Source organism: Orbicella faveolata, unplaced genomic scaffold, assembly GCF_042242905.1.
Source record: "Orbicella faveolata isolate gen_17 unplaced genomic scaffold, um_ofav_v1 contig_46, whole genome shotgun sequence".
NCBI lineage: Eukaryota > Metazoa > Cnidaria > Anthozoa > Scleractinia > Merulinidae > Orbicella > Orbicella faveolata.
Window position 1 is genome coordinate 24,129,321 of NW_028301576.1, and position 12,700 is coordinate 24,142,020.

The following is a 12,700-nucleotide window of genomic DNA, read 5'->3' on the forward strand; positions in this document are numbered from 1 at the left end:
ATTCAATAATTAAATGATAAATGGAGGTCACCTGATTAATTTTTGAGTTTTTAAACCTAAGAACTAAAATGAAGGGTGTTTTTTACGGGCTTCAAAGTTGATACGGCAGTCTTTTCCTACACACAAAGAGCTGTAACCTATTTGCCAATAATTGGGCATTTTTTACGGTGTTGCATCAACTAAAAACGGAACCACTATGATATACGTGGGATTAACTCTATTATCCTTTAATCCATTCTTGTTCACGGTTAAATTTGTTCTAGACACTGCTTGAAATAAACGTCACTTTGATAATTACTCGGCTTACAGTGTCCTAAGTATTCTTAGCTATTCCTATGCCCATATTTTGTTTTTACATAGAAATGACCTCCATTGAGAACCCCAGCTCGTACTAATCACTGTTAAATGAAAAGTAAGGTTTCAAAAACTCAAGTTTGTTGATTTCATTAGTAACTCTCTTTTTCTGTTCGTCTGTCCACTCTACTGAGTACCTGGTTTTAGATGGCTTAGAATATAGAATCTTTAACGTTGAGTTGACAAACTCGTCATAACACGTGACATGAAGATAGTCACATAATTTATGCAGAGTTTCCCTCGGCTTTGCTATCATGTCGCGGCTGTAAACATCAAGGATTGGATACTTGGACATCTCGTGAAGCTTTTGGACTGTCCGAACATGGTTGAAGTATTTTTGGATGCAGAAGTCTAAGGCCTTGGCATTGGGTACCTGGAAAAAGTGAAATAGGATATAGTTTGTCAGGTAAACACAAGTGAGCTTCTCACATTTGGGTGCAGGAAAAATACAAAAAGACAGTCTCCTTTCCGATTTATAAAACGTAAGAACCAGGTAGAAAATCCCCAGTTCGTACGTCGTCACAATAACAGTGAAATCTTCCTTACGTATACTCCGTTAACATGGTCACCTCTTTATTACGTACGGCCACTTTATCCTGGCCTGAGCATGCGTACAAAAGCTAAGTCCATTTGCTCCTTGTTTGAAAAGAAGCCAAAAGAAACAAACAAACAAACAAATAAACAAACAAACATACAAAAGAAAAAAAAAACTTGTTTGGCTATTGGCGTTGGCTATTCTGTCACAGCACTGTTGAGGCCAGTGCTGTAACAACGCTGTTACTAGCTGCTTGAAAGCGGCCGTTGTGATGAAGTTTACACTTAGTGCAGCTCGGTCCTAGCTATATAGTATAAAGTATAAAGGGGGGATAGGGGTAGGGGTAATGTAAAAACAAAAAATATATATACAATTTTGAATTTACCAAACAAGCTATTCGATAATTGGCTTACTTTGTTTCTTGCTAGCTGATCTCGCACCCCTGGAGATTTTGTGCACATTGTAGCGATGTTGTCAAACGGGTTTCTGATAACATGAATCAGTTTAACTGGAACCACCACTGTTTTTTGTAGTTCTTGTAGGTCTTGAAGGCCTTCTCTTTTTCCCAGTATTCCAGCTGTTCCACCTCCTTTTTTGTCTCCAATTACCTACGTTTATAATAGGAGATAATTAACAATTATTCCATTAGCGCGCGTTGGATATGAGATTGGTAAATAGCCAACGGGGCCCTTAGGGCCAAGTTGGCTATAACCAATCTCATATCCAACAAGCCCGAAAGGAATAATTGTTTTATTAAATTCGGTGCGCTTGTATACTTGGAAATTATAGCTTAATTTTCTTGGATTTTAATTTTAATAAGCGGCCGGAAGTCGATGTGGCAAAAGCAACAAGCGGGAAATCACATGACATGCGCGCCGTTTGTAAATTTAGTTAAATGAAACATTTGAAAGCGAAGGAAGCGAATTTGCTGAATGAAATAACAATTAAGTAGAATTCAAGGAACGTCTATCAAATGTGGGAGATTGAATAAAGGAGAAGCTTTGAAAAGCGTTCAAATTCGAGTCATGAAGAAGAGCCGAATAACTGTGCACTTGCACATTGCCGTTGTAATAATGCTACGGAAAACTTTGATCGCCATGTGACACAGAAGTTGTGCCCAAATTATTCCCGACAATACCTCTCTCAGGATTCCCTTGCTTTGAAAGCCTTGGCATCTCGAGCTGTACGTGTGGAGCCCATTCTTGGTCAGATCCAGAGTCAGGGACAGAAACTATTTGAGCGTCAGATTCATATTCAGAATCTCCGAGGCCACCCTGATGGATTTTCGTGGCTGGTAAAGAACCGGGCTTACTTCGGTTCAGGTCAAAACACTCATCTCCTTGAGGCGTTTTTCGCAAGAGCGCTAGCTGTCGTTGAATTGCTCGTCCTCTTGGCCAAACAAGAAACCGAGATAAAACTAGGTCGTCCTCTGTAGTTTTGCGGGATGTTTGCTCTTGACCGATCCGAGCTCGGTTAAGTCGAACAGTTTCCTCATCTGCTCATTGGAAATTGGTTTCTTATGGACTACGCTGGCAATAATGCCTGTTTTCCTGAGGCCTGATGGAAAACGGTTTGTGTTGCGGCGATGTGCGAGGGAAATGATCAATGGCGGTTCTTATAGATTTCGTGGATGCACTTTTGTAATAATTGCCATCTTCCCTCCTCGTAGACGTGTAACAACACTTTAGACAAACATTCAGTTCTTCTTTTGACATTTCTTATATCGGTTTGGAAAATTCTAGCTCTCGGATTGGTTCACTGGATCTCGGTTACCAGCCATTATACCTGCGTTTGACCTTATATGGAAATGAAAGCGGGAAATGTCACTCGGCATGAGCTTTTTCGCGTGAAGCGAAGTTTCGTCGACAAAAAAAATTGATAAAAAAAAAGCACATTCGGTGAGCTATCTACACAGGAAATACAGAAAATTATGGACAATGCCGTCCCAGTAACAACAAAAAAGCCATAAAGTTCGAGATAAGATTTTTTTAACGGTACGTATACGTTAAGTTTCCTTTAAAGTTCCAAAATCAAACTATGACCGGCGAGATTTTACGCATTCATGAAGATTATGTCACAAAAACAATGTCTACCTTAACAGAATGGCTTGCTGGTCCTGGTGGCACCAAATTTTCGAAACCGATATAAGAAAGGTCAAAAGAAGGACTGAATGTTAAGTTGAAGTGTTTTTACTCGTCTGCGAGGAAGAAAGATGACACGTATTGCAAAAGTTCATTGATTAAATCCATTAGAGCCGCCGGTTGATCATTTCCTTTGCACGCCGCCGCACAACAAACCGTTTTCCATTATCTCTGACCAGGCAAATAAATTGTTAGAGCATATGCATTTGTAAAAGGCCGCAGGAAAACAGGGATAATTGCCGGCGTAGTCCATAAGAAACCAGTTTCCAATGAGCAGATGAGGAAACTGTTCGACTGAGCAAGCTTGGATGGGCCGAGAGCAAAAATCCCGCAAAGCTACAGAGGACGACCTAGTTTCATCTCAGTCTCTTTTTTGGCCGACCACAACGACAGAATCAACGACAGCTAGCGCCAACAATTCTGTCCTTGCGAAAAACACCTCAAGGAGTTGAGTGTTTTGAGCTGAACCGAAGCGAGCCCGGTTCTTGACCAGCCACGAAAAACCGGAGATTCTGAAGATGAATCTGACGCTAAGATAGTTTCTGTCCTTGACTCTAAATCTGGCCAACAATGAGCTCCACACATACAGCTCGAAATGCCAAGGCTGTCAAAGCAAGGGAATCCTGAAAGGGGTCTTGTCGAGATTAATTTTGGCACAACGTTTGTGTCACATTGCGATCAAAGTTTTCCGCGGAATTATTACAACGGCAATGTGCAAGTGCACAGTTATTCGGCTCTTCTCTATGACTCGAACGCTTTTCAAACTTTCTGACCAGGGTTATATCTACTTCATTTGATGGACTTTCCTTAAATTTTACGTGATTGTCATTTCATTCAGCAAATTCGCTTGCTTCGCTTTCAAATTTTTCATTCAACTAATTTTACAAACGCCGCGCACGTCATGTGGTTTCCCATTTGTTGTTGGTTTTGTCACATCGACTTCCGGTCGTTTTGTAAAATTAAAATCCAATAGAATTAAGCTATCTTTCCAAGAATACAAGAGCACCAAATTTAATAAAACAATTATTCCATTCGCGCTTGTTGGATATGAGATTGGTTATACCATCTCATATCCAACGCGCGCTCATGGAATAATTGTTAAATATTTGGGGTCATTTTTAATAAAACAATTTTTCCACTCGCGCTTCTTGGATATGAGATGATCATAGCCAACTCAACGCTAGGCGCCTCGTTGGCTATCTATCATCCCTTATAATCCATCAAATACTTTCGTGCGCATGTGATTGGTCCAAAACATCACTTGACCGAATATTCCCCAGCTATTCAAAACTGCGCATATTGCGAAAAATGTTTGAAAGATGATAAGCACAATAGCCGTCATTTGGCGCAAAACTCTGCTCGGATATTTGCCCTTGGACATTATCTGTTCATCCAAGCTCACAGTTTTCCTCGAGCTACGCTCTTGGAAAATTGTTCGCTTCTCGAAACAGCTAATGTCCGCGGACAAATATCCGAGCATATTTCCGCGCCAAATGGAGGCTGTTGTTTATATATCCAACGTGCGCTCGTGGAATAATTGTTAAAGAAAGCCCTTCTTTTTTTGGTTATATATTGTCATAACTCAATTTAAGGATAATTTCTTCTTGAAATTGATTACTTCTTGCTTCTTCAAGCTTCTTCTTCGATATTGCTTCTTTTAAATCATATCAGCCTTTCTTATCCCCATGTCCATGCATCATTTAACAAATTGACATCAATTTTTATTCATCTGTCCTTTAATTGATGCTAAATTGCTTCATAAAATTGTCTAAGAGGCAGCAGAACCACAGCCACAGCCACTTTGACAATATTATGGCCAAATTTATCATCAATAAGAGGGCAGACGCATAAAAAAACTGACATCTATTTGTTTTTTACAATAACAAGACCCCAAAATAATCAAATGCCGGGAATAAATGAGGGGAAAAGACGCCGTAAACTTGCCGTAAACAAAGATAAGTTAATTTTATTCAAAATGACGCCAACATTGTCAATAGCTTTTCTCGCCTTTTGATTGCTACTTAAAAAAGTCCATAAAATCTCACTGGTGAAACGTTGGCAGTTTGACAGCTAAAATTTGAACTTGAAAGCTTGCATAAAGTAAAATTTTATCCGTCTGTAGTCTTATTGATGATAAAAATGAGTTAATCAGCGCGTGAGAAATTAGACAGTTATTGTAAATCAATCAATCAATCAATCAATCAATCAATCAATCAATCAATCTAGAAATGACGCTCTTAAGAGTCTTGAGGTTACCTGTAGCTAGTGGACAGCATATTGCTTCGGTTATATTGTTGTTGAGTCACACTGCCTCGTGTCATACAACCGATGTGCTCAATTCTTTATATATCCATAACAACCGTATTTTTATTCAAATGCTTTTCCAGTATCGACTTTTATTGTCCCAATAGGCAAAATGTATATTTTACTGGTCACCAGTTGTTGTTGTTGTTTTAATTTTTTTTAAGACTTTTTTTTTCTTTCATTGATTAGTTTTGAGCCATTTTGATGGTTTGATCAAGTCTTCTAAAAGTGAAGCCACTAAAACTATCCAAACTATTTAATTCTGCTAATTTTAGTTGAAAAATTGTAAAGGTAATAAAATGCATGCTCTATACCTTTACTTACCTTTATTTGATTTCTATATTTTCCTTGCCAGCTTCCCGGAATATAGTAGGAATAACCATGTCCTTTGTTTGGGGAACGGTTTCCTTGTATGGTTTGACTGTGCGAACGTGAGTGCAAGGCAGAAAAAATCCGGAGTCTCCGACTATACCTTTCCTCATTTGGGTCCTTATAAAAGCTTTTAAACTTTGCCAGGATATGGAGCTCATTTGCAATGATTATCTCTGGATGAGAGTCCAAAATGGCGGCTATAAGACTGTGGCCACTTCTTCCAAGACCAACAAACAACACGAATGTTTCAACGCTATCGTACAAAGAATGATGCTCCAGCTTCTGTTTCCCTTGAAAAAAAAAATAAGCAAATTAATGAACAGAAATAAATATTTGACCAATAAAATGAATGAATCATGTATATGAAATGCGAACAATTGAGGAATACGGCGTAAGGTGTAAAAGGAAGATTTTCGGGGGGAAACGATCTCCTTTACATATGGACAAACGCGTTCTTTTCTGTTAAAAACGTCTTCTTTATTACACCTGGTGTTCCATTACTTTCAACAGCTATTACACTTCTCAACTTAAGATTCTGCTCTCGTTCTTTTATACCGACCCGGTCGACACTTGTCAATCAAGCATCAAACTGACATCTAGGCTTGCATAAGAACTTACACAGCCCACGCATAACGGCACTACGCTTGCGCACGAGAAGCATTACCATATTTTCCTTCGACCGAATACCAGAGTCGAAATCTTTTTCATTTCACATTTTCTTTATGATTCCAATAGAGTCTGGCCAAAATAAAACAATGAGAGCAATATAAAAATTACAGCAATGATCTTTTCAGAATTGAATGAAAATATACGTTACAGCAATGTATAGACTCAACACTCAAATAAAGATTGTTGTGCAATCGTTGTCAAACAACAACTCAGGCTTACTTATTGAAGAAGAAAGGCGGCGTTACTGGTTACGCCTTTTCCACATTTTAATATTTAAGTAGTCGGTAGAACTTTTCAATAACAGGAATCCATACACATAGGTGCCATCGGTAGAAACGTACGTGTTGCCAAGTTCTTTTAATGAAACCGACTTACAGACGGTGTTCCGCGAGTAACACCTTTTCTTTTTAATTATCGTGTTACTAGGCGATGTCTAGTATGAGCTAAAATTGTCCATCTGAAACCTTCAATAAGAAGTAAGGTTTGCTGTGCTTTTACATCGAAGAAAATAAAACTTTACATTAATAACAAAACAATAAATAAATTATAAATTAAGAATAGATTATTCCAGTAAAAATGGTCAGGTACAACATATCTTAGCAATTTACCTGGTCATTACAATAAACCTAAATAAAGATAACCATTCCACTTCAAATAACACCAGCTACGAACCTTAATGAAAACGTTCTCATTTAGATAATTTTATTCCAAGCACATGCAAATGAAATGTTTACGGAGTTTGTCCATCAAGAATTTCCCAAAACAGTTTTCTTTAAAAATAATCAATTTTTCTTCTTTAACAAAGGACTAACTGACGCAAGAAACTTTGGCTCGTTGCAAGTGTAGTAAACATTATTTTTTTTTTCAAAGAATGGAATATGGCCTCATACGTTTCAAAAAAGTACTGACGTTTGCACAAGCTGTTTGAAAGTGGTGTCCTGTAAGATATTTTTCTAGCTCGATGCCTTCTCTATACTTTAAATCGGGTGATGATCAGGCAATTTGTTAGCAATGACATCGGCAAAAATGCGTCCAGTTTTCTTTGAAAATTAAGGAATCCGAAGGCTATGCGCTTTTTCAGGAAAAACGCAAAAACCTAACTTGATTCTCAGGCTTGGATCCTGAGTGATTTTCCCGCCAGGGAAACCCGTAACTCCATGGCTCTCTTATGTAATCGTGGGTTGAAGAATAGTCCATGAATTAGCGGCAAACATCATTGTGCCGCTGGACTCTTCCGGTCGCGTTTAGTTCTGTCTCCTCTGCATGTTTTACTTAGACTCGTGCATAATAACAAAGGATCTTGTTTAGCCAGCGATAGGCCGCACGATTTTAATTCCATTGAGAAAGAATGGCATAGATAAACATGAAAGAGAGAGAAAATTATGGCGTGTACTAAAAGCATCACTAACACTGAAATACCAGTTTATGTTTCTTTTAAAACTTACCTAAATCATTTCGCTGGTCGATGGCAGAGAAATCGTTCCTGCTACGGGGCAACGTGAAATAATTCATCCAAAATAATGCGATCCCCAAACCTAGCAGGATGAGCCAAATTATGCTGTGACTAGTCAACTTCATTGTTAGCATCACATCCACTGGCCACTACGTGTAATAAGAAAGCGCAAATATAGCCATTAGTTTTCCGGTTTGTTTCAGTGTTTTCCTCGACGGGAAAAGGGAACGGTATTCGCATTCGTCAACAGGTCTATGATGTGTACGTCAATTTATTATGATAAGTAAAGATGTGCGGAGAAATAACATACGGTGATGAAGCAGCACTGTGAGAGTAAAATGTGTTGACTAGAAATGCTTCTAAATTCTCAAATAGAAATACAAATACAAATTTAAAAAAATACATGATCGTATCTTGCTAAGTTAAAGAGCGCAGGCCTCACCGTCAGGCTTTTGGGATGATTGTCCTTTGACTCTAATATCCGATCGGCCACACTTGCACTTACTTTTAGTTTTTAAGATGTATATCCTCTCGTATTATTGAAGACTATTTCCTCTTAGATAAAAAAAAAATGAAAATAAAAAATAAGCCAAAGAGAAAAACGCGGCGTGTGGTATATACAACAGCTAAAAAACGTGGCGATTCTGATCAAGTATAAATTGATTTGAAAGTAAGATGTCTTCAAATCGATGGATTTTTTTTCACTGTGATGTAAAATAGTCGAATAATGCGTATTTGACTGATGATACGTTGCCAAGCCAATCTTAACCTCTGCGTGCTGTTCATTTCCTTTCATAATATTACTCTCTATACTGAAGAATAAGCTACAAAGGATGCGATCAGTTTGCTTTACATAACTAGAGCAATTGCTTCAAAATTGTTAAAACTGCCTCCGTCGCTATGCGACTGGGATAATTTTGTGAAAATCTAGTTAATTATCCAATGTGTAAAGAGAGCCATGCTGCTATCTATTCGAGTAAAAGCTATGAATCCGTTCTTGACAAGAAATTACCGTGGGAAAGGGATCCATTTGTAATTTAAAATGTTAACTAAAGGAGTAAATGTCCACCGGCGCCGCTTTGAGTGTCAGAATACCTAAATTAAACTAACTAAATAAATAAATAAAAACCGTCGAAGGTTTGGTCCATGCGCATAGCCGAATATATCAAAACTTCGTTCATTTCCGCAAGTCCACAGAGGTAATATATCAAAGCTGCATGTCACCTTAAACCAACCACCAAATTGAAATATTGCGAGAGGAATACTGGTTCTGAACCATGAACGGTATGAAAGAACTGAACACAAAGCAACACTGACAGGAGCCCGAAGGCCACTGATATATATCAGAGGAACCCAGGAGTGTTGTATGTATGGATTTGGAAGGGCCGTACTCCGATTATGCGGATTGCCATTACAACTTGGTTATGAAGCTGGGAGGAGCCGCCGAAAACGTGATTGACGGTAGAGAAAAATGCATTTGTCGGTTGAGCTCTAAAATTTAAAGTCAACAAGTTATTGAAAGGCGCAGTGAAGATATGAATCACTTTCACTGCTCGTGGGCAATTTATATGTGACATGAATTTAACGTTTTGAAAGCTCAAATGCAAAACGTTCTCCTGTAAGATGGATAAGTTCTTGGTGAAGGTTTGAACTTTCCAACAATGTTTGAGTCCTCTAACACGTTTCTTTTCTCGAAATAATAAATAATAAATGGATAAAATAAATGAAATTAAAAACCTTCATGATATTAATTTAGCTGTTTTAGACACAAAAACTAAACCAAAACTCATTCGCACTTTCACCCAAGGAAAACGAAAACCGTCAGAACTGTGAAAGTAAAGGAATTTGCATTACTTTCTAAACTTTTCACCGAATAACAAAAGTACCTATATTACCGCGAAAAAGCATTACATATAAAGTAGATTTATTCTCAGCCTGTGTTGTGATGGGTCTGTCCAACGCGATATCCCAAAGGATTCGAAGTAAATCCAGAATTTCTGCTTTCTAGTGGGATAAACCATTTCCATTCTATGAAACCTTGCGAGAATGAAGCAATAAATCAACAAGCGTGCTCCTTAGTTCTTTTTGAAAAAGAGTGATGTTCCGAGCCGAAATTACTGATCGGCGCAAGCGCTTATGTGATTGTTTGGGGTAAAGAACACAGAGTCAACTTGAAATCGGAAACGGGGCTCTGATGCAGACGAGTGAGTTGAGCTCAAAAGCCCTTGAGCTTGGCTCAAAGCCCTTGCCGAGCTCAGACACTGCATTGGCATTGAGTTCTCGGCAACTTTGTTACCCGTGGCAGATATCATGCCGTGGCAGATATCATTGGCTGCAGGTCAGTCACGACGTGCAGCATGTGGTGTGCGGCTGCACCACAAGCAGGTAGAAGACTCAAATACTGTGAAGCTGAGAGCCCTTGCTGTTTGAAGGGGTGACGACGAGTTCTGGATTTGACATCACTGGGTGTGATCTTGTGTGCTACGTCAGGTGCGTCCTCATTTATGGCGCTGGGGTGTGACCAGGTGAGCTGATTCCTCAAGCTGTCGTTTACTGATAGCTGATTCAGTTTTCAGGCCAGCTTCAAAGTCACGAGTCTTACTAATGACTTGTTAGGTTAGGGAAGGCAGATTCTCCCGAGAAATGAGGTAGCTCAGAAAGTGCTTGAAGGTGTCAATGGGGCCCGTTACAAAAATTTCTCTGTAGCCGGTCATTGACTGTTGATGGAAAGTTACATATCTGATACTCTAGTCGCACAACTGTTTGTTGCTGTTGAATACTCATCCCTGGGTCCGGTTTTAAAATGCGAAGGAAATTATGAGTACACTGTATGATGGGTTGCTCGCCAAGACAGTGGCTAGGGAGTTTAGCTAACCATTTGGTGGGACGTGGTTTATCCACATTCAACCTGAGGGAAAGCTCTTCCAAGGAACGCCATGGCTTTAGATTGTTTCGCTCTCAATATCTTCAGTAGAATCATCGTAGTCCTCCATAATGCAATATTCTGAAGTTAGCAAGGAAAAACTTGAAGGCTCGTCAGGGATCCTCCGGGCTGGCATCCAAGGTCGAAGAGGGAGTCGATCAGGTTTGTAACGTTGGAGAGTCGATCGCTGAGGTAGTAGCGCTGGAAAAGAGTCGAAACAAAATCAGTGAAGAACGACCAGACTGCATCGATGAAGATTTTAGTTCCAATCATGGTGCACAGCAAACAGAATACCCGCCCACGAGCCGAAGTCTGAAGCAATGATAATATCTAGGCCGAGCTTTTTTGAGAAATTAGCAGTTTTTAAACAAATCAAATTTTTACCCCAGCCTACTTTGGAATCCATCTATTTTAATATTCAATAGTTCTTAGTGTTGAGTACAATATTGTTGCTTTGCTCTGTTGCTCTGTTGCTGTTTCTGCTTTCCTTGCCAGGTGGTCCATGAACTTCCTTCCGTAGCGCTTGATATCTCTTTGTATTTCCCGATTGATCTCATCATACTACCTCTGTGCTTTCTTTAAGGCTACTCTTGTTCTGCTGTTATTAATCGTGGCCTTGTGCTTCTTCTTGCTTTCAATATTTCCCAGGGTTTCTATGATGACCCATTCTTTGTGCTGCTGGTTTTGTTTTTGGTCAAGGATCCCTTTAGGCGCGTCCATCCAGGCCTGCTTCTGCTCTGTTCATGTCTTCCATACTTTGTTGCTGTTCTTCATCGTGTAGACCTGCAAGGACCTGGTAGCTTTTGCTGAGTGCGATAAGAAAGTCTGTGAGGTTAAGTACACCTTTGATGTTGTATGTTGAAGCTGTTTTTGAGTCGTTGGCATTTTATTTTCTAGGTTTCAAGCTCCGCGTGGCCACAACTACGGGATGCTCTGAGCCACAACTTCCCCTATTTGAGAGTGTGTCCATTGGAAAACCAAGCAAGAGGTGATACAGCTCAAACACCGATTTCGCTCAAACTTGGCACAAATGTTTGGTTTGGTGAGTAAATGACTGTGGCAAAAAGTAAGTCAAAATCTTTTATTCCCCTCAAGTTACGAGGACCCCTTGCAAAAATGGCCATTTGACACTAATTTATGCATTTAGCATAAATTCGCAGCTAATTAAAATGATTTCCGCACAACATTCGAGCGATAATGGCAAAATTAAGTTACCAAAAAATCCTCATGGCATGGTAATATTTTGAATACAGTTAAGAAGAATTTATCGAGACTTAAGCTCTCAAGCTGGCCCCGCGAGAGAAAATTGAACTTGAAGTTATCACATATATGCATTTCACTTAAAACAGACGTTTTGCGTTATATTTAAATCAAAAACACAATAACACACGCTTTAAGCATTCTCACGAGGTTGACATTAACTTTCACGAGAATTTTTGAGAATTTAATCGCGGGGTCACTGAGAGAAATGAACTAAAGTGAGTAGTTTTAGATAGCGTTCCAAAAGTTGCCGTGCTGTGAGTAGATTTGTAGTAAATAATTTTTACACTCATCGCTCGAACTTTGAGAGGAATCCGTCTTAATTACCAGTCTTTGGTTCAGTATTTCAACTACAAGAAAAGCCATTTGAACTGGCGTACTGTTTACACAGGACTTTACGGTTTATGAACATTTCGTGGACATCCACGAAAACACAAAGAGCCATTATTATTACTATTTTTTGTCTTAACCCAACACTAGCTGAGCATTTTTCTATCGATTACGAGTAAAAACTCGGCGAAAGGAGGCATGCGGCCTTCAGTACGGGACTCTAATTTACTTCTGGTAGTCAAGGAAGGACGCTTGATAGAGAAGAGCGCTTTTTACAGACGCTTGTTTCTCTTTGAACATATATATCTCTGCTTGGTGATACAATCTAATGAAAAACAATAGCTAGACATCCTTTGAGT

General features: G+C 39.2%; 1 protein-coding gene and 1 pseudogene across 1 annotated transcript; both read right to left on the reverse strand.

Annotated features, from left to right (window-relative positions):
- Positions 1-391: 391 nt before the first annotated feature.
- Positions 392-6,003, reverse strand: LOC149099017 (uncharacterized; the record flags this gene model as incomplete). Its single annotated transcript, XM_089276748.1, has 4 exons — positions 392-727; positions 1,303-1,497; positions 5,076-5,100; positions 5,588-6,003. Coding segments are annotated over 4 exons (972 nt in total), but the record flags the coding sequence as incomplete, so codon positions are not given.
- Positions 6,004-9,942: 3,939 nt separating this feature from the next.
- Positions 9,943-10,900, reverse strand: LOC149099018 (uncharacterized; annotated as a pseudogene).
- Between the last annotated feature and the right edge of the window lie 1,800 nt (positions 10,901-12,700).